The sequence below is a fragment of the Mobula birostris genome, chromosome 9 (assembly GCF_030028105.1).
Source record: "Mobula birostris isolate sMobBir1 chromosome 9, sMobBir1.hap1, whole genome shotgun sequence".
Taxonomy (NCBI): domain Eukaryota; kingdom Metazoa; phylum Chordata; class Chondrichthyes; order Myliobatiformes; family Myliobatidae; genus Mobula; species Mobula birostris.
Window position 1 is genome coordinate 147886878 of NC_092378.1, and position 27878 is coordinate 147914755.

The following is a 27878-nucleotide window of genomic DNA, read 5'->3' on the forward strand; positions in this document are numbered from 1 at the left end:
TATGCGCTGTGTGTTTAATATTAAGTTCGTTAGATAAACCCTTTTAGAAACGAAATTGAGCGTATTAGCCCCTTATTACCAATATTCCGGTCGTGATGAACACCACCCCGCCCCGCCGAACAGAATCGCCAAAAACGCTTTGTAGAGAATATATTGGAAGGTACACGCATGCGCACTGGTGCCCGCGCAAGGCTTCATGGTCATTGTAGTCTTTTAGACTGCTACTCATGTCCGTTGGTAACCCTACCCCCCCCCGGGTCGGCCGGTCCGCAGCGCAAAAAACGTTGGGGGCCCCTGAATTATAGGATTCAGCCCAAACTCTGTGTCAGCCGCCAGGGGAATCCTTACCCCGCCGGCTCGCCTGCCTATGGAGTTTAGGAGCCTCCGAACTGTACTTTATTTTAACGTGCATGAATTGAGTCGGTTGGGTTCGTCAACAACGGACTCATAGGCCTTGGATGAATTGCAGGCCGGTGAAAGACAGAGCGGAACGCTCCCTGTAAGCAGTGGTTCGGCATGAGACGAGTGATAAGTGAGGTTTATTGTATTTTAACTATATATAGTACATATCTACATAGAAGAGAGACAACGTTTCTTCGAACCAGGGTGCAGAACACGTAACACGGTTGTGAAGGTAAGAATGAAAACTAAAAATGAATTACACATAAATAGCAAACTTGCCATGGTCCCGTCTGGTAATTCCCCTTCTTGCTATTGCCTCCTTAATCGGGCCTTAATCCCTCGTTTGATTTCCAGTCATTCCCAGTTCCACTAATTACGGCACCCCTGGTTCCCATTAGCGAACATAGGATAAAACTCAGGCGGCACAGCTATGCTTTGCCAGTTCGTTGGTCGTCTCTAGTGTGACGAAACCTTGTTTCCTGATTCCTTGGGGGCTGTCAGTTCTAAGCTCCGCATCATTTCCCGGATAAACTACGTGACCCTTGTCCCCGTGTAAAGACTCTCCGGGATATCTGTTCCCCGTTCGCGGCGGTGCTAGTGCCTCACGACTCTGCCTCCGCGCCTGTGTCCTGCACTTGGTTTCGTCCTCAGCCTCGTCCTTGCAACAGAACTAAAATGCACTAATATTAAATTCCGACTGTGAGTACGGAACAGATTAAGCAGTGACACTTCGAATACGATGCGGCCGGGAGTTCGGAAGCCAAATGGTCTGGTGGGGAGGGCGGGGAAGAAAAGAACCTATCATTATGACTGTTCTTGCTTTTATGCATCTGAGTCTCCTGCCTGATGGCAGAAAGAGGGTGTAGGATGAGTGGGTGGGGTCCTTAATAATACTGGGGCCCTGCGTATGGTGGGTAGTAGGAGTGCTGGTAACTTCGAATAAGTGTGGGGAGGAGGAGGAGAGGGAGGGTTGATGCTGCATGCTGCTGCTTATGCGAGGGAGGGGGGAGGGGGATCTGGAATTCTTACGTTTTTGTTCATTCTGTGGAGGTTTTCTTCTGCTTTGAGGATGTCTGCAGAGAGTTAAGAATTTCAGGTTGTATAATTGTATATATTCTCTGATATTTAATGGAACTATTGAACCTTTAAACTACTTGTAACCTCACAGTATTGCCTGATTTCCATGGATGCGATCTGATCTGCTGAGTTCCTCCAGCACTGTGTGTGCGTCGGAATGGAAAATTTGTTTGTCTGGCACCAGTAAAGCATTGAGCATGTTGAATAATTGTAGTGTGAGGAAATATGTAAATAATTTAAATGATGGGAGAATAATGAATAAGCTTTTCTTTTTTTAAAAAAAGTGGTGATTCAGTGACATTTCATCTCATTTGCTTACCTGATTTGAGTAATAACAGCCCAAAGTTCGCTTCAAATCACCTCATACATTTTGAATCAGATCAACCTCCAAGGATAAAAAGCCAGAAGCTATTTGATAACATCACTAGTTACTGGAAGCCGGTCAGATAAAGACTCCCTTTATGCCCACACTTTCCCTCCTGTCAGTCATCCACAGCTTTATCCATGCTAGAATCTTTCCTGTAATATTATAGGCTCATAGATTGTTAAGCAGTCTCATGTGTGGCACCTTGTCAAATGCCTTCTGAATATCCAAGTACACAACATCAATTGATTCTGCTTTGCCTACCCTACTTCTAGTTTCTTCAAAGCATTGCAACAGATTTGTCAGGCAACATTTTCCCTTGACTATGCTGACTATGGCCTTTTTTATTATGGGCCTTTAAGTACCCTGACACCTCATCCTTAGTAATTGACTCCAACATCTTACCAACCACTGAGGTCAGACTAACTGGCCTATAGTTTTTTTTTCTTCTGCCCCTCTCCCGTCTTGAAGAGTGGAATGACATTTGCAATGTTCCTGTCTTCCAGAACCACTCCAGAACCTAGTGATTCTTGAAAGATCATTACTAAAACCTCCATGATCTCCTCAGTCACCTCTTTCAGAACTCTGGCATGTACACCATCTGGTCCAGGTGACCTACCTACCTTCAGACCTTTCAGTTTCCCAAGAACCTTCTCTCAAGTTCACTCACTCACTTCATGATCCCTGACCCTTGGAACTTCCACCATACTGCTAGTGTCTTCCTGAGTGAAGACAGATGCAAAACAACTTATTCAGTTTGTCTGCTCTTTCATAGTCCCCCATTACTACCTCTTCAGCATCATTTTCCAGCAGTCTGATATCCACTCTCACCTCCCATTTACACTTAATGTATCTGAAGAAACTTTTGGTATCCTCTTTAATATTATTACCTAGCTTAACTTTGTATTCCATCTCTACCTTCTTAATGACTTTTTAGTTGTCTTCTGTTGTATTTTTTTTAAGCTTCTCAATCCTAAAGCAAGATTTTGGTGAATGATGATGGCCATTTGTTTGTGCCCATGTAAGTAATCAGATTGAGTTAAACTGCTGCAGGATCCTGGTCTTTCCTGGCATTTTATACACCTAACATCTTGAATTTGTTGGTTTTTTATTATGTATTGTTGATCATTTTTAGCCAGTTGGTCCTGTATTGCCAGAAGGATCCCTTCTGTTTCTGGGAAGAGGTCTCCAACTCTGTGTCAGGCATTTGAAGCTTCCTTATCGACCTCTAGTTGCTGGTGAATGCAGCAGGCTAGGCAGCATCGCTAGGAAGAGGTACAGTCGACGTTTCAGGCTGAGACCCTTCGTCAGGACTAACTGAAGGAAGAGCTAGTAAGAGATTTGAAAGTGGGAGGGGGAGGAGGAGATCCGAAATGATAGGAGAAGACAGGAGGGGGAGGGATGGAGCCAAGAGCTGGACAGGTGATAGGCAAAGGGGATATGAGAGGATCATGGGACAGGAGGTCCGGGGAGAAAGACAAGGGGGGGGGGGAACCCAGAGGATGGGCAAGCGGTATAGTCAGAGGGACAGAGGGAGAAAAAGGAGAGTGAGAGAAAGAATGTGTGTGTATAAATAAATAACGGATGGGGTATGAGGGGGAGGTGGGGCATTAGTGGAAGTTAGAGAAGTCGATGTTCATGCCATCAGGTTGGAAGCTACCCAGACGGAATATGAGGTGTCTTGGGTCCACAGCTGTCTGCGGTAATAAATTCCACAAATTATCCACACTCTGTCTAAAGAAATTCCTGCTTATCTCTGTACTTACAGATGTCCTTCTATTTTGAGGTTGTGCCCTCTGGTCCTAGACTCTCCTACCATTGGAAACATCTTCTGCACACCCACTCTGTTTAGACCTTTGAATGCTCAAAACGTTCAGTGAGATTCCTCCGTCCGCTCTTTCTTCTAACCTCCAGTAAGTAGATGTCCAAAGCCATCAAACACTCCTCTGCTCACCTTCCTCTGCTTCTGAAACATTGTCTTTGTGCACTTGGTAATTGTGGAACAGCAGCAGATGCTGGAAGCCCAACATAACAGCAGAAACTGTCTGTGGGTTATGTAGCATCTGCGGAGAGAGATCAGGGTTAATGTTTACTCAAATCAAGAGAAACAAATTGAATCATAGTCACAGGACTATACAGCACAGAAATAGGCCCTTCAACCCAAACTTGTTCACGTCAGCCAAGCTGCTGAAATGAGCCTGTCCCATTTGCCTGTGTATAGCCCACTTCTCACCGCACATTTCCTACCCATGTTCCCAGCATTGTAATTGTGCCCTATCCTGCCTATTCTTCTGGCAGCTCATTCCACATACAGGTCGCCCTCTGGGTGAAAAGGTTTCCCTTCAGGTCCTTTTAAAACTTCCCCCTCTCACATTAAAGCACTGTCTCTAGGTTTCAGTTCACCTACCCTGAGAGAAAAGACTGTGGCTCCTCACCGTATCTGTGCCACTTAAAACTTATACTGTACAGTGTATGGTAGTGTAATATTTAGTGTACCACCTTACAGTGCCGGATGTAAGATTGGGTTCAATTCCCTTTTCTGTCTGTTAGGAGTTTGTCTGTTCTCCCCATGGCTGCGTGGGTTTCCTCCAGGTGCTCTGGTTTCCTCCCACATTCTAAAGATGTAAAAATTAGTAAGTTGTGGGTATGCTATGTTGGTACCAGAAACACCGTGACCCTTACGGGCTGCACCCAGCAGATCCTTGATGAAAAAGGCACATTTCATTGTATGTTTTGAGGTATATGTGACAAATGAAACTAACCTTTATCTTTATTATTTTATTTGGCAGACCGTAAGATATAGAACAGAATTAGGCCATTCAGCCCAAAATATCTGCTCCACCATTCCACCAAGGCTGATTTATTATTTCTCTCAACCCCATTCACTTGGCTTCTCCCTGTAACCTTTGATGCCCCAACTGACCAAGAACCTTTCAATTTCTGCTTTAAATATATGCAATGACTTGACATCCACAGCCATCTGTGGTAATGAATTTCACAGATTTACCGCCATGTGACTAAAGAAATTCGTTTTCATCTCTGTTCAAAAGAATTTTCCTATTCTGTTCTGAGGGAACGATGGACAGATACTGGGCACAACACTTGCTGGAAATCTGAGGTAAAAGAGAATGTTAAAAATTACCAGCAAGTCAGGCAGCATCTATGAAGAGAGTAAAATAAATTTAAATTACAGGGTAGTGTAGCAGTTGGCGTAATGCTATTGCAGCATCAGCGATTACCGATCGGAGTTTGATTCCCACCTCTCTATAAGGAGTCTGTATGTTTCCCCATGACCACGCGGAGTTTCCTCTGGGTGTTCCAGTTTCCTCAAACAGTTCAAAGATGTACAGGTTAAGGTTAAGTAGTTGTGGCCATGCTATGTTGGTGCTGGAAGTGTGGTGATAATTGTACTTTCTCCAGTACAACCCTTGTGTCACGGTGAGTGCTGAACCCAGGGGCCGGGGAATGGCAGGCTCCCATGTAGTGACGGAGACAATAGGTTGTACATAGGAATTCAAACAGAACAGCAGTGGCACGACTCAGCGACGCTAAGGAGTCATTCTGAACACAGGGACCGCGCAATGAGCGCTTCTTCTTCTATTTCGGGCAGTTTAGACGCACTTACGCATATTACTGCCCTGTACAGAATTATGATTAATCATAGAATTTCCAGAAACTCAAATTCTCGAATATAAACCATTCGCACGTATAAACTGAATAATAAACTCTTCAATCAGATGGTGGTTCTCTTGGTACCAAACAAGGATTTAATAGAAAAACAAAATACATTTAAGTCAGACAGCCTCTTGAACAATATGCTTCTTTCAACTTTATATCGATTTCAACTCAGCAAAACACGCTGGACTGTCTCTGGACTACCACAGTCACATAATCCAGTAGGATGTTTTCCTATTATCTTTAAATAATAGTTTAGCCCACAAAGCCCCAACCTAAGTCTTGTCAATTTCACCATATCTCTACGATTTAAAAAGTAACAGTCTGAGACCTCTTTAACTAGTGAGTGACGAGAAAAGAAATGCCTTCCCTTTAATTCATTTTTCCAATCCTCCTGCGACTTCTTCTCTACACCGTTTTTTATCCTACTTCTCAATTCTGCTCTGCCTAAGGGTACTCTAATTACTACTTGCCTGCTCTGTAAGGCAGACTTTGCAATGTCATCCACAGTTTCATTTCCCTCCACAGCATGTCCAGGTATCCATGTAAATCTGTCTGCACAACCCATCTTATTCCAACACGGAAATAATGCTCAAGCCTTAGGAACATGCCGTAGTGGAATAGTTAACTGAGCAACTTCATGAATTATAGAACAGAGCGATTCATTCCAATCGTCTATGGAGCCCTCGCTACAATCCACGGCTTTTTATTATTATATCCACAGCTTTCTCCAAGAACTTATCCCAGCGGGCTGAAGAAAATTTATACCTTGCAACCCTCTCCTCAACTTCTACTATCAAATTTCTACCAAATCTACATAATATAGGATAGTGATTGCTTCCTATTGTGCATCTGTCCATACATCCCATACCCCGACCCTGGCTAAATTTGAGGAAGTGATTGATGAGTCTAAATGACTACAGGTATTCTTTACAATATTAAAGCGTGTAGGTCTTCCGTCGTTTAGAAGTACCATGTTGTATTTATCTAGAAACTCCTCTACCACCGCTCCATTACTATCTTTACATTCACAACCGATATAGTATTATAGGCATTGAAATCTCCAACCCAGATTACTGGGGATCTTACCTTAATCATAAATTCATCAAAATCTGATAACATCATATTACATGGATTATAAAAGTTAATCAAAGTTGTTTGACCACGAGAGCTCCAAAGCTCCACAGCCACAATTTCAAGCTTAAATTTAAAGTCAAGTCATCGAAACTGGAGTGTTGTTTTTATGAAAGTTGCACACCCTCCACCAGATTTACCCATTCTGTCAGGTTTCAAACTATCAGATCCACGGATCACAACATCTAAATGAGGCTTTAGCCATGTCTCCTGTATACAGATCAAATCAGGCTTATCTTTAAAAGTTCCAACAAATCTTTTTAATTTTTGACCACTTGCAATTAAACTCCTTGCATTCCATTGTAATATTCAAAACATCCAAATACTGATTGTCAGCCTCTTCATCCACATGAAGCTCCTCCATACTCTCTGACCCCGACAACTGGAATGTATTCAGTGATTATTTGTCTGTCATACACTCATGCAGTTTTTCCGGTAAAGCTTGTTTCATATCAAGGAACCTCTCTGCAGATCCAACAACTACTTTTATCATATCCGATCTCTTGGCTGTAGTTTTAGCCCCGACCAGTACATCAACAACAAACACCAGAAAAGACTCTTTAGTCATCAACAACATGTCTGGAGGAACCATAGTTGGAGAATGCAGAATGTGCTGACTCCCCATCGTTCCAATTTTTTCTTTACTTATCCTTTGCTCTCTATCAACTTTCTTTACTGCTTCAGCATATGATATTTCTGTTGGTTACTAACATCCTGAATCTGCTTTGCCTTACTAAAATACTCACATCCTCTGAACGCCGCTACATGATCCCCTCCACAGTTACTGCATTTAGGTGCTGCTGCCTTACATGCTTTAATATCATGATCCTCTCCACATTTCACACATCTTCTTTTACCTCGACATGAACCAGCAACGTCTCCAAATCTCTGGCAATTATAACAGCGCAAGGGAGGTCTAATACATTTTCTAACTTGATAAGACATGCTTCCAAGATAGACTCTAGTTGGAAGAACGGCATCTGCAAAAATTAGTCGGACAGGAGAATCCCAATCACCTCCTTCTCTCGAGTTTAATCGTTTGGCTTCAATCACTCGACCACCTGTAATATTGTCCAAAATTTCCTTTTTTAGTCATTCCAGACCAAATACCATACACTACCCCTCTAACTCCCTTCCTTTCTTTCGGAGTAATACACTTCGCTTTCACAACCAATTTTCCCACTGTTTTAGGAGTTATATTGGTCAACATCTTTGCAACAAATTTTCAGCAATCCAGTGGACAAAATCTTGGCCTGGAATCCTTTACCTATTTGGTTCTCTAATGCTGCCTCCACTTTCAAGGGATTATGGGCTCTAAATCCCCCTTCCCCTTCCTTCTGACCTTTAATTTTAAACAGAACTGTAAATTCCTCAGTCACCCATTTTCCTCAATTTGTTGTCCCACTTTACATCGAGTCTTTCACATGATGCACCCTTTTTTGCCTACCCTTACTTCTGGAGTATTCCACAGTCTCCCACCTTCCTCCTTCAATCTCAACCCCCCACCTTCCCCCTTTGCAGCCATAGGCTACAAACTAACCCGCATTGTCATGCCTAGTTTAGTATTGGTCAGTATACTCTTCATTTTCGTAAAGGTGTCTTTTGCCATTCCTATTCTTCTTTAGATGTCCATGTTGCACCTACCATCTGATGTCACCCAGCTTCCAAAGTAGCAAAAGTTTTGTTCTTGTTTTATGTCTTCCCCGTTTATTCTCAGCCTGCAGATAGGATTCTCCTTCTTTTTGGATATCACCAGTGCTGTAGTAATATTATGTATTACACTGTACTGCTGCCCCCCAAAAAGCTTTCATGACCTACGTGAGTGATGATAAATGTGATTCTGATATGGGTCTCCATTGTGGACTGAGAGTAGGAAGGGGACAGGGAGAGGGGAATCATGGCTGGGAAAAAGGGAAGGGAGAGGGGAAGGAGTGGGAAGCACCGGAGAGACGTTCTGTAATGGTCAATAAACCAATTGGTCAAATGTTCTTGCCTGGTGTCTCAGGGCTGGGTGCTTCTGCACCCCCGCCACTCCCCACCCCGGCTCTCGTTCCATTCACAACATCCTATGTTCCCAGAAGATTTACAAACTTGCTCTCTACTCCACGTTGACAGGTACAGTACAGTATCAGACCAGCCATCAGTTGTGGCAGGCCTTAAACACTAGGATGGGCTACAAGTCAAAACATGCCCTTCCTGATGAGCTTCATCCATTCGATACACATTTTGAGCAGATGGGATGTAAAGCACGGAACAGTGCAGCACAAGAAAAGGCCTGTGCTAATGAAAGTTAGTGATCAAATGCTCTCCTAAACTAATCCCTTCCGCCTACACTATGTCCATTCCCAATGTCTGTGAGTCTGAGGGCACTGGAGGCTGAAGTCTGAAGTCCGGTTGGAGAACAGAGTGCGGATGTGTGGGAGGGAGGAAAGTTGCTTTGCTGTTGTTGCTTCATTACTTGTGTTCTGTGTTGCTCTGTAGGACGAAGCGTTGCAGCAGAGCTGAATTCGCTCCAGGCGTGTTACCTTGTGCCCCGGAACCCTGCTCCTGATTGCTGGAAGAAGCCGCAAGTCAAAAGCTACGGGGAGATGTCGTTCGCCGGTGTTTACTCACTGGATGCTGTGACTTTTGTGCTTCTCTGCACCCTCACCGCGTTGTTTGTCGCTTATTTTCGCACAGGGTCTAAATCCCCTGGAGAGACCAACTTTCCCGGGGGACCCACTCCCCTACCGATCATCGGGAACCTGCACCTCCTGGATCTAAAGAAGCCCCACCAAAGTCTCATGGAGGTAAGAGCAGCCGGCTCCTGACCAACAGTTGTTGGACATTTTGTATACCAATCCCCCGCGCCTGGGATTGATTTTCCTGCTGTTGTGTTAGGCGCGATTAAATCCGACATTCCAAAAACTACGCCAGGCAAGTTAACAATTCTTTCCCTTCACATCTTCCAAAACCACTTCCCTCTTGCAAAAGCACTTGCATACAGATACTGCCTCTTCAAGATAAAGCTGGGTAGAGTTTCAACATGACGAATTCTTCTCTAAGTATTTATGAAGAGTAAATTAGGGCATTAATAGACTGGAGACAGAGAGAATTTCCCGGGAGCCTCTGTAAAGGAGCAAGTCCAGCTCTGACATGCGGGAGCCGAAGCAGGAAGGACAAGAATAGTAGGGAAATGAAAACTAGGATGGTGAACTTAGGGGGAAAAAGGAAAAAAAAAAGTTGAAAGTAAATTTGTTGTCAAAGTTCATATATATCACTATATACTACATGAGATTCTAATCTTGCAGCTATTCATGGTAGAACAAGGAAATACAATAGAATAAAAAATACACCTGATTTAAAAAAAAAACTGACTGATAATCAACCAATGTTTGAAGGATGACAAAGTGTGCAAACACAAAAAAAAGTAACAAGTAATACTGAGAACATGACTTGTAGAGTCCTGGAAGACAATGAATGTAAAGGTTGACAGAGACGACATGTTGAGGAATATAGAAGTGTCAGGGATCACCTCAAGCAGGCAATTTGGAAGGGTGAAATGGGTCGTGGAATATCTGTTTAATGTAGTGTTACAGTTAGCGCGAGGCTATTACAGTTCGGGGCTTCGGCATTTGGGATTTGGCGACCTCTATGAGAAAGTTTCTAAATCCTTCTCGTGAGTGCGTGGGTTTTCTCGGAGCAGCACCGTCCGACAACTCGGCTTTTAACTCTAGCCGAGTCGCAGGACGATTGACAATGACCAATTAACCTACTAAACTTTTTGGACTGTGGCGGAAACAGAAGTACCCGGAGAAAACCATCGTGGTTCACAGGGAGAACTGCAAACACCTTCCAGACAGTGCTGTAATTGAACTCCGAACTCAGGAATGCCCGGAGATGTCAAAGCGTCGCTGTAACTGCTACCGAGGGCAGGCGTAAGGTGAGTGGGGGAATGTTTAAAGGAGACCTGGTTGGTAGATTTTTAACACAAAGGTTAGTGGGTATCTGTAGCATGCCACACAGGAGTGGACGAGGCAAATTCGATAACAGTGTTCGAGTTTGTTAGATAGACACAAGGGGCGCAAAGGACGAAACAATATGCATCAAGTACAGGCGGAAGAGAATTGGTTGAATTGGGATTTTGTTTTTGCACAGACATTGTAGGCTGGAAAGCCTGCTCCTGTGCGGTACTTTCCTATGTTCCATGTACAGTAAGTATCTGACTGAAGTTCTTCATCTGTGATGGTTATTTTTTTAGAGTCGTCTCTCTTGAAGCAATGCTTTATACACAGTGGATTTCGGTTTGTTAGGGCACATCGGTTAAAAGACAATCGATTAAACGGCTGCACAAAGTAGCCGACGTTTCGTGGAGAGTTAAAAATATGACAATCTACCATTTAATTGAGTAACGAATTATATAGTTTTCTGCACGTCCTTTTCTGCCACCTGTCCCACAACGCTCCACCCTTGCCATTCCCAACAACCTCTGCTCCCAACAGTATATAAAACTGTGTATTAGTTCCTTGTGGTTACCGTATCACTGCTGTGTTCTTTTGATTCATTATAAATTAAGAAAGTCAGCTCAGACACCCGGTGTAGATAAAGGGCTGTCTTTATTTATTAAATGCTTTGATGATTGCATCCTCCAAGTATTCATTTTCATTGTAACATTCAAGATGATTATCGATACTTTCACAGCTTCGTAGGTCCTAACTTATTGAAGTAGCGAAATTGTTTCATTTTCACTCTGGCCGTTTCTGGCATGTATAAGTCTGAATGTTTGAACCGCAGTTAGCAAAACAGTTCTGAATTGTCTTACTGCTTATTTCTTGTGAACTGTCAATGATAATTATCACAGGTTTTTGAGCACAAACACACGAAAATGAGCTTTTGAAAAACTTCCCTATAACCATGGTGTACTGTCTACCTGCCACACTAGTGCACAATTGACATTGGCAATTGTCTCCTGTCCCAATGTAGCAGCATAATGTCCCAAATAAATGAAGGGAATCCCGGTTATTTTCTCACTTAGTTTCTTTTTCTTTAAGAGTTGTCCCAAGTAACCAGTTGCTCCGATTAAACAATGGCCCAGTTAACAGGAATCCACTGTTCGATAATTGTATGACCATGAGTCAGATCTACAGGTGTTTGTTTCGCTTATTCCTTCAAATTCCTGTTGGCTTCCATAATTATGTTAGCCACCTGCTCCACAGTTATCAGAGTGTCTGCATGTGCTCTTTACAACTTGCCAGACTGCCCCAGGTATACAGTTCCACAAGAATAGTGAGAGGAGAGAACAGGGAAACCCAAGGATTCAGGTACATGCTTCTGGTTATAATGAGAGGATGGATAGGCCATGGCTTTTTCTCTGGAGCATAGGAAGGTAAGAATGACCCAATAGATTTTTATAATTAATTTTTATTCATCTCCGTCTGTATACGTTTACTGCCCTCTCTACAATGAAATAATTATACAGTAATAGTACGAATATATCTATTTAATGGTTAAATTAAATAAGTAGTGAGGTAGTGTTCATGGTTCAATGTCCATTTAGAAATCAGCTGGCAGAGGGGAAGGAGCTGTTCCTGAAATGTTGAGTGTGTGCCTTTGGGCTTCGGTACCTCCTTCCTCGTCACCACCTCTCTCTTTTCGGGTTGAGACTCTTCAACAGTACTGACGAAGGGTCTCGGCCCAAATATCAACTGTTAACCCTTCTCCATAGAAGCTGCCTGGGCTGCTGAGTTCCTCCAGCATTTTGTGGGTGTTGCTTTGGCTTTCTAGCATCTGCTGATTTTCTGGCATTTGTGTCTGCCTGTGTAACTCTCCCTGTCTCTCCTTCTCTCAATCTCTTCGCTTAGAAATACAGCACAGAACATACCCTTCTGGCCCAACAAGCCATATGGTTCAGCAACCAACATAGTTGACCCTAGCCTAATCACAAGACAGTTTACAATGGCCAATTAACCTACTAATCCATGTATTTAGATTGCAGGAGGAAACCAGAACACCCAGAGGAAATCCATGTAGTTGCAGGGAGAACATACAAAGTTTTTGCAGGCAGTGCTGGAACTCTGATGCCCCAAGCTTGAATAGCATCACAATAACCACTATACTACTCTGGCACCCATAAGATCATGAGGTGCATAGATATGGAGAATAGCCGGTCTTCTCCCTAGTTTAAGGGAAACCTAAAATTAGATGCCAATTTGAAGGAATGGGAAAGGCATGTCAGTATCCCCCTTTCTCCAAGTACATTCATAGGAAAGGATATGGACCTAATGCAGATAGACGGCATGGTCAAGTTGACTGAGTTGGGCTGAAGACCCTGTTACTCATAATCTGTCTATGTCCAGTATAACTATTACTCAATGGCCTGTCTAAACCTCACCATGTTTCCCTTAATTTAAGTCACTCATTATAGCCTACATCTGAGATCAAGCTTTTTGTTAGCTGATGTATCAGTCCGGATCAATAGTGACAGCATTGACGTTCAACCATCCTGAATGGTAGAATCAAGTACAGATGTCAGGTAGAGATGGGAGATGTATATACCAGGATGTAAACTAATGACCACTTCCAATGAAGTAATAATTCAATGAATCTAAAAACAAGTTTTTAATTGTTTATTTAATTGTTAATGGAAACCTGTTTCAGCTGTCTGAGAAATATGGTCCGATCTTCAGCATCAAGCTCGGGACAATGAGAGCGGTGGTCCTGACTGGTTACGAGACAGTGAAGGATGCTCTTACCAACCATCCAGATGAATTTGGAGGAAGACCTCACATCCCGATATTAGATGATTTAACACACGGTTATGGTAACTCTCACCATCATTATTATCAAACCTATATTAACATTTAATTGCATCCGCACTGCTCTCAGTTCGCTTCTTGATAGAGGTTTGTTATTTTACAGTGATAACCTTAAATGGACCCTGGACAGAACAAGACTCTTCAAGATAGATAAATAACAGAGAATTGATAGGGGATTTCCTGTAATAAGGTATTACAGACAAAATACTAGTATGGATAAAGCAGTGGCAGCTTGGCAGGTGGCAAAGAGTGGAAATAAAGGGAGCTTTTTCTGGTTGGCTGCTGCTGACTCGTGGTGTTTCACAAGGTTCTGTGTTGGTTCCACTTCTTTTACATTACATGTGAAATGCTCTGGTTCCATCAGGAAGACAATCTCCAGCCCCACCGAACGTGTGAAAGACCCCCCATTTGTGTCCAAGCTTGATTCGTTACCCTGTAATAAATATGTATCACAAAGTAACAGACAGAATACTGCATACAATTAAATTATTTAGCTTTACAATTCTTAATCCGACTAAAGGCTTAGGAAACAAAAAGAGAAAAACAAGAAAAGGGCCCATTTTAATGAAACGGTCTGATGTGAACCAGTTGGAGCTCATGGTTTCCCGTTCGCCGGTCCTCCTTTGATCTCCCCAGGCTTTGTCAAATCATGACCCCGCTCCGGATCAGGTCCTACAACCTCTTCTCTCCGGCAACTTCTCACTTCATCTCCGCCGAACAAAAGACCCAGCTCATACCGGTGTCAGGCACACAACACAAAAACACACTCCATTCATTGGACGGCTCACATTCCAAGGCACCTGTTATCTCTAATCATAACCCAAACACTGCTTCATGCAGAACGACCATTATGTTAGCAATGAAACCTTTTCCAGGCTGTTATATAAGCAAGAAATATCAAGAATTTGAGATGTAGAGTCCTTGAAAATGAGTCCATAACTTGAGGGAACATTTCAATGATGGGCAAGTGAAGTTGAGTGAAGTTATCAGTTTTGGTTCAAGAACCTGATGGTTCAGTGGTAATAACTGTTCCTAAACCTGGCGGTGTGAGTTCTGAGGCTCCTGTATCTTCATACTGATGGCAGTAATGAGAAGAGAGCATGACCTGCCTGGTGGTGGGGTGCCCGATGATGCATGCTACTTTCCTGCGACCACGCCCTGTGTAGATCAGCTCAATGGTGGACTGGGCCATATCACTAATTTTTGTACAATTTTCTGTTCAAGGGCGTTGGTGTTTCCATATTAAGCTGTGATGAATCCAGTCAATACACCTTCCACCACAAATTTGAGATTCATGATGAATCTTCGAAAACTCCCAAAAAGTAGAGTTGCTACAGTGCTTTTGTCATCATTGCTCTTACTTGCTGGTCCCAGGACAGGTCTTCTGAAATGATAACACCAAGGAATTTAAAGTTACTGACCCTCTCCACCTCTGATCCCCTGATGAGGACTGACTCATAGACCACTGGTTCCCTCCTTCTGAAGTCAATACTTATCTCTTGGGTCTTGCTGACGTTGAGCAAGAGGTTATTGTTATGGCACCACGCAGTCTCAGTATGTCAGCAAGCATGTTTCTGACACTATAATATTGATCATTTCGAAAATTGTTCTTGGTTGTTGAATGCTTGAGAGATCCAAGGCCATGAGGGAGTTAGATATGGCCCTTGTGGCTAAAGGGATCAGGGGGTATGGAGGGAAGGCTGGTACAGGGTTCTGAGTTGGATGATCAGCCATGATCATACTGAATGGTGGTGCAGACGAAGGGCCGGATGGCCTACTCCTGCACCTATTTCCTGTGTTTCTATGAGAGTGGCTGCATTAAAGGTAAGTCTTCATTCTTGGTTCATTGTTGTCCATCAAAAGTTTTCTAATAAAAACTGATGCTACTTTCAATTTAGCTAGCAGATTGCATTGGGAAGTTGTCACATAAATGGATTTAATTATAGGGATCCTATTTGCTCGTGGGGAATCCTGGAAGCAGATGCGAAGGTTCACCATGTCCACCTTACGGGACTTTGGGATGGGCAAGAAAACGGTAGAAGATAAAATCATTGAAGAAGCCCAGTTCCTGATAAAATTGCTTGAATCCTGTAAAGGTGAGTCAGCAGACTAATTTCAGATGTCCATTAATGAGTAGGAGAAATTCATATTCCAGGAAAAAAGACATTGGTCCATCAGTGTCTGTTTGCTCTGCCTTTACCTAACTGATAAATGACCATTGGATCTGTGTCATTAACCTAAACTCTGCCACCAATATCAAGAGCCAGACGTTCATAAAAGAGACCATTCAGGATGCTATTAAGCATTGTCACTAATTTGGAATGATCTGCATTTCTATAGGCCAAGAATTTAATCCAACCATTCAATTAAATGCTGCTGTGGCCAATATCATCTGTTCCATAGTTTTTGGGGACAGATTTGAATACGATGATGAAAGGTTCGTCACTTTAGTGAAGAGAGTGAATGAGAACATTCAGCTTGCTGGTTCTCCCATGGTTCAGGTAAATCTTATTGTTCACCCGAAGTGCAAATATATTTCATAATTGTTCAGTTGCAACAAGTCCCAGCAGACTAAAATGGGATTTGCCTTTAGTCTCAGAGGGACCTGTCCTTTTAGACACACATTCTTGATCAGAATAACAATGGTAATATAAATGTATGACCAACTATAATTAACATTAATAAAACAATAGATTTTAACAATTATTTCTAATTTTAAAAAATTCTCTACTACCTGTAGATTTCAGGTATTGACTATGAATTGATTGCTTTGAATTTGATAGCTATATTTTTATGTTACAGCTTTATAATGCATTTCCCATACTGGGATTTCTTCCTGGTTCACACAAGAAGCTCTTGAAAAATGGACAATTAACGTGTGAGTTTGTCAAAAACTTTATAAATGAAAGCAGACAGACACTGGATGCCAATGTTCCAAGGAGTTTTATTGATGTGTTCATATTAAAACAGCAGCAGGTACGCTCCACACCAGCTTATAATTTGCATATTATCCTTGTTACAGAATTCCAGATTTATTGAGATACTTGGAATTTAATCCATCAGCGACCATGGTGAGATTCATACCCCTGTTTCTGCTTCATTGAAATCACAGGCCAACAGGCTATATACAACTGGACTGTTACAATGTCATAATGATTACAATGTGCTTCATTGATAACAAAGGACATGTAATTGTTATGACACTCTGGAGTTCCTTTTCCTTTCCAGTGATATTGGTTGGGATTCAAACATTTATCTCATGTTCAATGCTTTGCTTTACATGAAATGACTGTTACACTTTCGCAATGATTGTAATGCGCCTCATTGACACCCTAGAATGCCTTTACCCTTCCACTGATGTTGGATGGTGTTTAAATATCATCCAGGGCTTCAGGGGAAATGAAGGCCATTACTTTGGGATCTATCTTCCTTTCCAAACAAGGGGGCAACAAGGTTTTGAGAAGTTAGTGCCTTGGACATCTCAGCACACTTTTGTTTCACCACTGAACGGAAGATAACCAATGCTCCCCTAATACTTGACTCACTTGCAGTGCTGTGTTTCTAATTAATTATTTTGACCCTTTTATTATAGACCCAGGTGAAATACAACACCTTCAGTTTCAAAAGATCAAAAATCCAAACACTGCTTAATGTTGATAACACTGGACAACAAAGATTTTACTTCTTGAATACTTCTGGGTGTATCTTACGTATTGGGCTGCTGATCATGCAAAACTCCATGATATTTCCCTATCATGCACCATTTTTGGGGGAAATCACTTATTTATTATTTCAAGTCAATTAAAATGTTGCTCACAGTATAAGCAGAAAAGTTTTCTATCTTGTCCAGACATGGCTGGGCATGCTTAGACATGGCAGATGCTGTAAGATAGAACAGGTTTGAGAAAAACAGGATATGGAATTTAGAAACAAACAAAGAGGCCACAATGCAGTGAGCCTCATCTGATACCTCAATCTCAGTTAAATGACCTGGTCAGAGACTTGTGTTTATCAAAGGCAAAAGCAGAATTACTGGGTTCAAGACTGCAAACTTGTGATCTGCTGTCACCATGCACAAACCTTCCCATGAAGGATTTCAATATTTGAGACAGATGTTTCCCAGAATATCTGATTAAGCAAGGCATTTTTGTTGGTCCTCAAATCAAACAGGTCATCAGTAACAGGCAAATCAAAGAACTTCTAGGAGGACTGGAGAATATTGTGTGGAAGACATTCAATGATGTTGTTGAAAATTTTCTTGGCAACTACAGAGCACCAAACTACATGCTGGAGGTTGACAACATGCTTCAAGCATACAAAACTATGAAGTGCAACATGTCACTAAAGATTCATATTCTGCATTCCCATTTAGACTTCTTCCCTCTCAATCTTGGTACTGTCAGTGACGAGCATGGTGAAAGGTTTTGCCTGGACATTGTGGTCATGTGAGAAATGGTATCAGCACAACTGGAATCCATCAGCGCTGGCTAAGTTTTGTTGGACACAAGCAAGAAGCCTTAGATGCTGAGTAGAAATGAAAATTTTAAAAAATATTTTTAGCTTCGTTGAACTATTGCAAAGCATCAGCACCATTATGCAATTAAACGCATTATATTCAATAAAAGTTAGTTTCTTGTTGCTCCAATTTGCTACATGGTACAAGTAGACTGAAATTACATTTGTGTTCAGCTCCAAGTGGTCTGTCATAAGCAGAAAAAAAAACTTATGAGGAAGCAAAATATTCAAAAAAAATTGTTGTCCAGTGTAATTACATTGAATATGCATATTTTAATGTCTATTTTCATGCAAAATAAATAATATTCAAATGACATTGAACAATTATATTTAGAAGTATTAAGACATTAATGAAAATCTTTAATAAAGATTTCAGAATCAGTTTTATTATTACTGACATATATCATAGAATATATTGGTTTATGGTAGCAGTACAATACAATACCAAAATAAGTAGAAATATATTAAAATATACAGATCATAAATATAGCAAAATAGATCAAAATATTGAGGGAGGGTCCATGGGTTACTGAAATATTCAGAAAGCTGATGGCAGAGGAAGAGTTAAGATATGAGGAGAGTGTGATAGTTCTGGGCCTAAACACTGGAGTTTAGAAGACTCAGAGGATCTCATTGAAACCTCTTGAATATTGAAAGGCCCAGATAGAGTGGCCGTGGAAAGGATATTTCCTGTAGTCGAGGACAGGATCAGAATACAAGGATGGTCCTCTATAACAGAGATGAGATGGAATTTCTTTAGCCAGAAGGTGGAGAATCTATGCAATTCATTGGCACAGATGGTGGAGGCATAGTCCTTGGGTATGCAGGCCACTCCTTCATATGTTCTACCAGTCTGTTGTCGCCAGTACAATCTTCTATGTGGAGGTGTGCTGGGACAATGGCATCAACAAATGTGATGCCAGCAGATTCAATGAACTGATTAGAAAGGTGGATCAGTTATAGGAGACAAACTGGACCATCGGAGGCTGTGGTAGTACAGAGGACCCTACAGAAAATCCTGGCAATTCTTGACAATATTTCTCACCCTCTGAGTGCCACTTTGATGAAACAGAGGAGCACTTTTAGTAATACACAAAGACAACAGCACTGCTCCAAAGAGCACTATGTGAGGTCATCGTACGCCTGGCTATTAGGGTCTATAATGTGTCAAGCTATAGCCAGGGAAGTGATGACCCCTCCTTTTAGTTTGAGGTAACTTGATTTTTTTATTCTTTCTTACTGCTTCTCTAATATTTGTATATTTGTGTATCTGTGCACTTGTAATGCTACTGTGACACTGTAATTTCCTTTGCCATTAATAAAGTATCTACAGGGTGTCAAAGATTATGTGGAGATGGCAAGAGAATAGGGTTAAGAGGGAGATTAAATCAGCCATGATAGATTGGGGAAGTGGACTTGGAGGGCTGAATGACCTAATTCTGTTCCTGTGTCTTATGGTCTTGTGGTCTTTTGCAGGAATCAGGTAACCCAAATACATATTTCCATGAAAACAACCTGATATTCACAGTGACCAACCTGTTTGCTGCTGGGATGGAGACAACTTCGACCACCCTTCGTTGGGCTATGCTATTGATGATGAAATATCCACAGATACAGGGTAAGAAGTATCTGACTGATGACTGTTTTCCCTCATATAAGAATCTGTGCTCTAAGCAACACTCACAACACGCTGGAGGAACTCAGCAGGTCGGGCAGCATTTGTGGAAACGATCAGTCAATGTTTCGGGCCAGAACCCTTCACTGAAACGTTGACGGATGGTTTCCACGGATGCTGCTCGACCTGCTGAGTTCCTCCAGCATGTTGTGAGTGTTGCTTTGGCCCCAGCATCTGCAGAGTATTTTTTGTTTATAATCTGTGCTGTAACCCTGCTGCTGAGTGCATTAACCACTTCCTTGTGTTCCAGAAAAAGTCCACGAAGAAATCACTACCGTGATTGGTTCAGAGCAGTTTCCCAGAACCGGAGATCGGAAAAATTTGCCGTACACCGATGCAGTGATCCACGAAATCCAGAGGTTTGCTAACATTTTGCCATTGAGCATCCTGCACTCAACAACAGAGGACGTGATTTTCAAAGGATATTTCCTGCCAAAGGTATGTGAGCTGAAGTGAGTGACTGATTGTCCCTAAAATGCTGGTAATTCTTCTAGGGAGTGTGCAAATTGATTATTTCTGCTTTACTTTCCAAGTTCTGTGTGTGATTTTATATAACAAATAAAAAAAAAAAGAGCTTTGGCCAATGGCCAATCCGGACGTTGGAAGTTTGGAATGCAGGGAATCCAATCAGGTCTATTGCCCAAGGATTAAAAAGGCAGCAGCACGCTGTGGCAGTGAAAAAGAGTTTTGACCAGCGATCAAAGAGCATTTGGGATTAGTTAGTAAAAAGCAAGTTAAAGGATGACAGGTGCAAGGGCAGCGGCTTTTGTCAGAGTGGACATAGCCAGACTGGCAATCTTAAAGCTTTAGCTCTTCGAGGCTTTATTGAAGAGAGGCTTCACTCAGAGAAAGCAAAGGAAAGAAATGCTCAAGGCATTTTTTCCTTCTCTCCTTTATATCTGCTCAGCTAGGACAGCAGAGATGCCAGGCAGAATAGTGAAGTTCTCCTCTTGTGGGATGTGGGAAAGCAGGGAGACCTCCAGTGTCCCTGACGACTACAACTGTGAGAATTGTATCCAGCTTCAGCTTCTAACAAGCCACACTAAAGAACTGGAACTGGAATTGAATGAACGGGAGGCTGAGGTGGGGGGAGTCGGGGTTGATAGATAGGACATACAGAGAAGTAGTTACACACAAGGTGCAAGACACAGGAAACTGGGTGACAGTCAGGAAGGAGGAAGGGGTTAAGGAGCCAGTGCAGAGTGCCCCTGTGGCCATCAACAGGTATCACTTTGAATATTGTCAGGGGGAGGGGGAGGGAAGGAGATCTAATAGAGGAAAGTCACAGTGGTCGGGTCTCTGGCACTGAATCTGCCTCTGTGACTCAGAGGGAAGGGGGCAGAAGAGGCATGCTGTGGTGATATGGGATTTTTTATTTAGGGGAACAAACAGAAGGTTCAGTGGGCGAGAACCAGTTTCCCAGCTGGTATGTTGCCTCCCAAGTGCCAGGGTCCGGGATATATCGGATGGTGTCCTCTGCATTCTTGGTGGCAGAGTGAACAGCCAAAGATCGTGGTCCACATAGGAATCAATGACATGAGTAAGATGGGAGACGAGGTTTCGCATAGGGGCTTCAGGGAGTTAGGTGCTAAATTAAAGGGCAGGACCTCCAGTGTTATGACCTCAGGAATGCTACCCTTGCCATGTGCTAGTGAGGCCACAGCTAGGGAGATTATACAGTTTAACATGTGGCTAAGCAGCTGGCATAGTGGAGAGGGCATAAGAGTTTTGGATCATTTGGCTCTCTTCCAGGGAAGGTGGAACCTGTAGAGAAGGAACAGTTTGCACCTGAACTGGAGGAGGACTAATATCCTAGCGAAAATGTTTGTTGATGCTGCATGGTGAGGTTTAAGCTAGAGTGACAGGGGAATGGAAAGCAGAGTGTTAGAACAGTTAGTGGAGAGATTCTGGAGGCAGACGTTGGTAAGACGGCACACAAAGTTAGGAATCAAAAAGTTGAGCATGATGTGACTAATGTCTTGAGCTGCCTGTATTTCAATGCAAGAAGCATCATTCGGAAGGTGGATAATAGTGCTGAGGATGAGGTAGCTGGTTGAGGACCCGAGTCACCCCAGCCACAAACGCTACCATCCAGGAAATGGTTCTGCAGCATAAAAGCCAGGACCAACAGGCTCCGGGACAGCTTCTTCCACCAGACCATCAGATGATGCTTCTGTATTTCTATGTTATATTGACTGTCCTGTTGTACATACTATTAATTATAAATTACTATAAATTGCACATTCCACATTTAGACGGAGACGTAACACAAAGATTTTTACTCCTCATGTATATGAAGGATGTAAGTATAAAGTCAATTCAATTCAACTCAATATCAAGATGACTGGAATATTAAAACAAGGACATAATGTTGAAACTTTATGAAGTTCTGGTGAGGCCTCACTTGGGGTATTGTGAGCAGGTTTTGGCCCCTTTTCTTAGAAAGGATGAGCTGAAACTGGAGATGGTTCAAAGGAGGTTCACAAAAATAATACCAGGTTTGAATACTTGTCATATGAAGAGCATTTAATAGCTCTGAGCCTGTACTCAATAGAATTCAGAAGAATGAGCGATGACCTCATTGAAACCTGTTGAATGGTGACAGTCCTTGATAGAGTGGATGTGAAGAGGATGTTTCCTCTGGTGGGAGAGTCTAAAACTAAAGGACTTTGACTTAGAATAGAGGAGTGTCCTTTTAGAATGGAGATGAGGAGGAATTTCTTTAGCCAGAGTGTGATGAATCTGTTAATTCTATGCAACAGGCAGCTGTGAAGGCCAGGTCTTTATGTATATTTAAGGCAGAGGGTGATTGATTTTTGATTGGTCAGGGAATGAAGGGATAAGGGGAGAAGGCAGGAAAATGGGGCTGAGAGGAAAATTGGATCAGACATGGTGAAATGGGGGAGCAGACTCAATGGGCCAAATGGCCTAATTCTGCGCTGATATCATATGGTCTTATAAAAGCTCATGTAGTGGGGGAGGAGAAGATGGCGGCGCGACGCAGCTCACGCAGCCGTTCCGAAATGATATCGTATGCGTTAACTAGGGGCCGTGCACAATCCTGATTTGATGGAGACGGACGTGAGAAACACGGAGGAAAACCTGGAGAAACTTCTGAAAGTTGCTTTGCTGCCGCTGCTACTGTGCGATCGAGAATCTCCAGAGTGGTAGGCCCCAAATCCTCGGCTTTGCCTGTTGCCGGGGCCATGGGTCGAAGCGCTCGGCAGAGATGGTGCTCGGTGCTTGGTGTCGGAGGGCTGGTCGGAGGCTCGAAGTTTTCGGATGGACTCGAGTCGGCTGTTGTTGGGTGCTTCCAGGTTACTGCATCGGCAAGTTTGCGGCACTGGAAGCGCATGGCAGGCAGAGTTTTTTTTTCTTTCTTCTACCGTCTGCGTGAGATGATGGGACTTTCGAGAGACTTTGAGACTTTTTGTACCATGCCCATGGTCTGTTCTTCATCGAATTACGGTACTGCTTGCACTGCTGTAACTATATACTATAATTATGTGGTCTTTGTCAGTTTTTCAGTCGGTTGTCTTGTGTTTCTGTGATATCATTCTGGAGAAACATTGTATCATTTCTTAATGCATGCATTACTAAATGACAATAAAAGAGGACTACGTGTCCTCATAATCTAATCTAATCTAATTTTTTGGAAAGGACTTTCATGTGTACAGTGGACAAGAGATGGAGGGCAACTTGCTCAAATGGATTATTTGTTCTAATTGTGTTCCTCCTTGTATAATTTTGCTTTTTATGTTATGTCTCTAATGCTATGTGCTTGTGTTACTGCTGCAAGTAGGAGTCTCATTACCACTGGTCATAGATGTGATGATAATCTCGACCTGAGCTGAAGCCTACTTCATGTGAAGGAGTAAATTTAAGAAGTTAGTAATGAATCCTAAAGAGTTTTACTCTAACCTTATCATTCAAGATGTAACACAGAGATTTTAAACCCTTACGTGGTGGACACTGCCTAGTTCATCACATGAAACTTCCTCTTCATCATTCAGCTCTTTACCAGGAGTGCTGACACAAGAAAGCACCTTGCATTATCAAGGACCTCAATCATCCAAGCCATGCCCTCATCTCAGTACTACCTTTTGAATAGGAGGTTCAGAAGCCTTCAGTTCCACACCACCAGATTCGGGAGAGGCTGTTACCCTGAACCAGTGTCCATTACTCAGAATTGATTCTATGTCCTATAGACTCATTTTCAAGGACTCTTAACAACCTATGTTCTTAGTATTTTTTTAATTGCATGTTTTGTTTTCTTTTGCATGTTTGGTAGTTTGTTAGACTTTATGTATAGATTTTCATAAAATGGTATTACTTTTTTCCTGTAAATGTCTACAAGAAAATAAATCTCAAGACAACATGTATGTATTTTAATAATATTGAAATTGAACTTTGAACTTACCACTGTGTGGGGTAGGAGTTTGAAATGGGATCTGTGAGAAGATTTGCATGCTCTTCCTTGTGCACATGGGTTTCCTATGGGGGTTTCACTTGCATCTCACAGTCAAAAGACACATTGGTTAGTAGTTTAATCGGCCATTGTAAATTGTCATGAGATTAGCCTTGGGTGATGTGGCTCGGTGGGCCAGAAAGGTCTCTGCTGCACTCTGGCTCTAAACGAATAAATTAATTAAACAAACAAAATAAATTGAGGGAGATCTTTCTTGCTCAGAGGTATTGAGGACCAGGAACAAATGCACTTTCAACTTAATAAGATACTGGGGCATAGCTGAAGTAAGGAATGAGGATTTTATAAGTATGTTTAAGATGAGTGAGGTGTAAAGTGACAGAGAGAGAATTCTGGAGGTCAACGTCTCTGAAGATGGTGACACAGCTGACCTTGGCAGAGTGAAGGACATTGAAGATCTAAGAAATACCAATGTATCTGGAAGTGTGGAGTAGCTGCCACGTCTGTTAATTCTGTTCCAGTGGAAATATTTTCAGTGATAATTCTCAAAAGGAATAACAATGTAAATTGTAAATTATATTTTTAGGGCACACCAGTGATCCCTTTGCTAACCTCCGTGCTGTATGACAAAACTCAATGGGAAAACCCAAATGACTTCAACCCTTCCAACTTTCTGGATGCTGATGGGAAGTTTGTGAAGAGAGATGCCTTTTCTCCTTTTTCTATGGGTAAGAAGTTTAAATTGTTGGACAATGTTGGTGGGATTTCCCCTCTGACCTTGGCCCATTGAACAAAGGAACAGCAGTGTCAAGGATAAGCAGTTTCAGATGGTAAAGCAGATACATTTGGATGGTGGAAATGGTTGTCATTCAGTATGGAAACAGGCCATTCAGCCCATAACTCGATGTAATCAATTGATACTGATGGGTGCCCATCACATATTCCTGCCCTTGGACAGTAATCTTCTATGCCAAGATAATTCCAGTGATCACCTAAACACTACTTAAATGCTGTCAACACCTCTGCTTCTGCTGCTACTCTCTCAGGTGGTGATCCTGTCTATACCCCTTAGTTTTATAAACTGTAATCATAGATTTATAGTTTCACACTGCACCAAATGGATTTTATATGGCCCCATTCTAGGGAAAACAGACCAAGCTTGTCTTTAACTGGAGCACTTCATCCAGGAATCATCCTGGTGATCTGCTCACCACTCACTTAATGCTATCACATCATGAAATAAAAAGAGTGAATGGTGGAAATACTCAGCTGGTCAATCAACTTCCGCGGAGGGAGAACCAGGGTTACCATTTCCTTTTCTAATCTTTTGGTGGAACTAGGAATACTTGGGAAACAATGGTTGAAGTTACAGAGAAGTTGGGAAGGCTCAGTGGGATGAAGGGAATCTCCATGACAGGGTGACGATCAAGAGAATCTAAATGACAAAGATGAGGATGATGCTGGCTGAGTGAGTGACAAAGACACATGGGCGAGAGGGGCAAATAATCTGACTGGAGGAGGTGAATAAGGACAGGGGAGACAGGAATTAATACTATAGCCTGAATGATGGGGAAACACAAGATAGTTGGAAATCTAAATTGAAAGAAAAAGCAGAGAACATACAGCAAGCCAGGCAGAATATACTGCATGTAGAAAGAAATAGCGTTAATGTTTTAGGTCAGATACCTTGCATTCCCATTATAAAATGTTACTGTTCAGTGTCTTGGGGTGAGGGTGAATAACTCTGGTTTTTGAAAATTGACATTGTTTTTCCACTTTGTTTTGCAGGACGCAGGGCCTGTGCGGGGGAGAGTCTGGCCAGAATGGAGCTTTTTCTGTTCTTCACCATCCTGATACAAAGGTTCAGGTTTCAAGTTCCTCCAAATGTCAGCAATCTGGAGCTTGTGTCTGGCGTGGGCTTCACCTCATTCCCAAAGTACCAGAACGTGTGTGCAGTCCGTCGCTGATGCAAACACATCATTCCATGACCTGTCTTGGTTTTCTCTCCTTTTCATTGCGTTTTATATCACTACAATTTATGCTTCTTTGTGTATTTTGGTCTGAATTATAGAGGAGCGATCAATAGTGGATTCTTTACCTCACTGCAAATCACCAGATATTTTCCTGAGACAGAGAACACCATGAATGGGGAAATGCCCAGAACTGAACAGACAGTCACCAAGCACTGTCACTTCCCATCCCCCTCCCCCCCGCCCCAGTCATCTCACAGGACGTTCACTATGAATTAATAAAATAACATTCCTTCTATATTTCTGATGCTATTCTGCAATCAACATACCGTAAATAATTTTCAGGGATCAGGAGTTTAATATCGAACCAACATATGTGGCTAGAGGGACATACTTATTCCATTAAACAAACACTTGATGAGTTTCAGCACCTTAGCTCTGAGGTACAACATGGTGTGCTGCAATCTCAGATTTAAAAGGTTCAAGGTCAAGTTCCTCACTAGGGATTTCAGCGCAATTTGGAAATGGTGGAGGGAGAGATATGGGTAATGGTGGTACCCTCAGCAGCTGCCCAAAAGCCCTGGGAGAATGTCACTACCTCTGGCATCTTGACCAGGAGCTAAAGGTGGATACAGAAAGTATCTCTTTGGACATTAACCAAAGCTGGCAACTTCACCGACACAGAAAGCCCATAGCCTTTGTCAAAGCTGAAAACCAACCACAGCCTCAGCCCAGATGAATAGCAGACTTGCTTGGTGTGGCAACTGAAAGCTGAACTTGGCAAGCAAGTAAAGTTCCCTGGTTTCATGACAGCATCATCTCTGAGGGCTGACATGGTCATTCTGTCAGAAACCTCAAAGCAGGGGTTCATGGTAGAACTGACAGTGCCCCAGGAAAACTGGTAGAATGCAAGAAGCCAAATACCAGTGGCTGGTAGAGTAGTGCCAGAAACAGGGGTGGAGGGCACGATGTGAGCCTATAGAGGTGGAGTGCAGAGGTTTTCCTGGCTGCTCACCGTGCAGAAACTACTCTCTCCTTGGCATAAATGGGGCTTCAAAGGAAAGAACCATCAAGATCACTTCAGAGGCTGCTGAGTGAGCCTCCAGATGGAGATTGATCAAGCGGTGTATGCCATGGGCCAATGCTACTGGGACACAAGCCAAGGTCTGATCCACCCTGGCTGGGTCATCTGGGTGAGAGTGCCTGATGTTGTACAGCCCAAAACACTCAATGACCCTAGGTTACAATACTAATGATGTGTCCCAGTACATTGTGTGAGGTATCTCCGATAGAGGGATAAGCAAATATGGGTACAAGAACAATGATTAGCTAAAGATCAATACTGTCGTTGTGCAAGTCAGAAAGAAACCCTACCCAGCAACAGGTGACGTACTAGATATTGTTCTCTGAAAATGCTAAAACATCTCAAGATATAACTAAATATGGGAAGGATAGCGTAGGGGACAGAACGTTCGAGAGAAAGGGGAAGGTGTCAATATAAGGAACTGATGTATCCAGGCTAGCTTTGGCAGAAAATAATTATAACTAACCAGTGATGATTTTATATCTAATAGTATATTAGCATATGATGGAAACTATTCTAAAACTGTCTTAACTCGCGTAATTTTAAGATTTCCTGCTTACGTGATGATCAATGTTACAAATTTTGAAGAATTGTGATTTGGGGCAGGGTAGTGTCTGGACTGGCTCTTTGGGAGATCAGTCTGTAACTTCCCCCATAGCATGCTATGAATAAAGAGTAAAGTTTGATGAAATATTGCTTGTTTTATTGTGTCCCTGGTGTTTATGCTCTTGCATCGGGTGGATCGGTCTTGACAATTTGGCG

The 27878-nt window shown here is 42.4% G+C and overlaps 1 protein-coding gene across 4 annotated transcripts; it reads left to right on the forward strand.

The window, feature by feature from the left end:
* Positions 1-235: 235 nt before the first annotated feature.
* On the forward strand, positions 236-27807 carry LOC140203170 (cytochrome P450 2K4-like). 4 transcript variants are annotated; one of them, XM_072269079.1, is made up of 11 exons: positions 236-634; positions 3612-3756; positions 9134-9441; positions 13289-13451; positions 15393-15542; positions 15787-15947; positions 16249-16422; positions 19438-19579; positions 19887-20074; positions 24649-24790; positions 25851-27807. In XM_072269079.1, exons 3-11 carry the CDS (start codon positions 9241-9243, stop codon positions 26027-26029), a joined length of 1500 nt encoding a protein of 499 aa, XP_072125180.1. In that variant the 5' UTR covers positions 236-634; positions 3612-3756; positions 9134-9240; the 3' UTR covers positions 26030-27807. The 4 variants fall into 4 exon arrangements, with proteins under 4 accessions (XP_072125180.1, XP_072125179.1, XP_072125178.1 ...); XM_072269077.1 differs by lacking the exon at positions 236-634 and adding an exon at positions 912-1101; XM_072269078.1 differs by lacking the exon at positions 3612-3756.
* Positions 27808-27878: the final 71 nt, after the last annotated feature.

Bases quoted from the DNA above. Each gene is read 5' to 3' on its own strand.
- LOC140203170 (XM_072269079.1), top strand. From the start codon at position 9,241: ATGTCGTTCGCCGGTGTTTACTCACTGGATGCTGTGACTTTTGTGCTT. The intron at 9,442-13,288 runs GTAAGAGCAGCC...AACCTGTTTCAG, and splicing joins CCCACCAAAGTCTCATGGAG to CTGTCTGAGAAATATGGTCC. The intron at 15,543-15,786 runs GTGAGTCAGCAG...GCATTTCTATAG, and splicing joins ATTGCTTGAATCCTGTAAAG to GCCAAGAATTTAATCCAACC.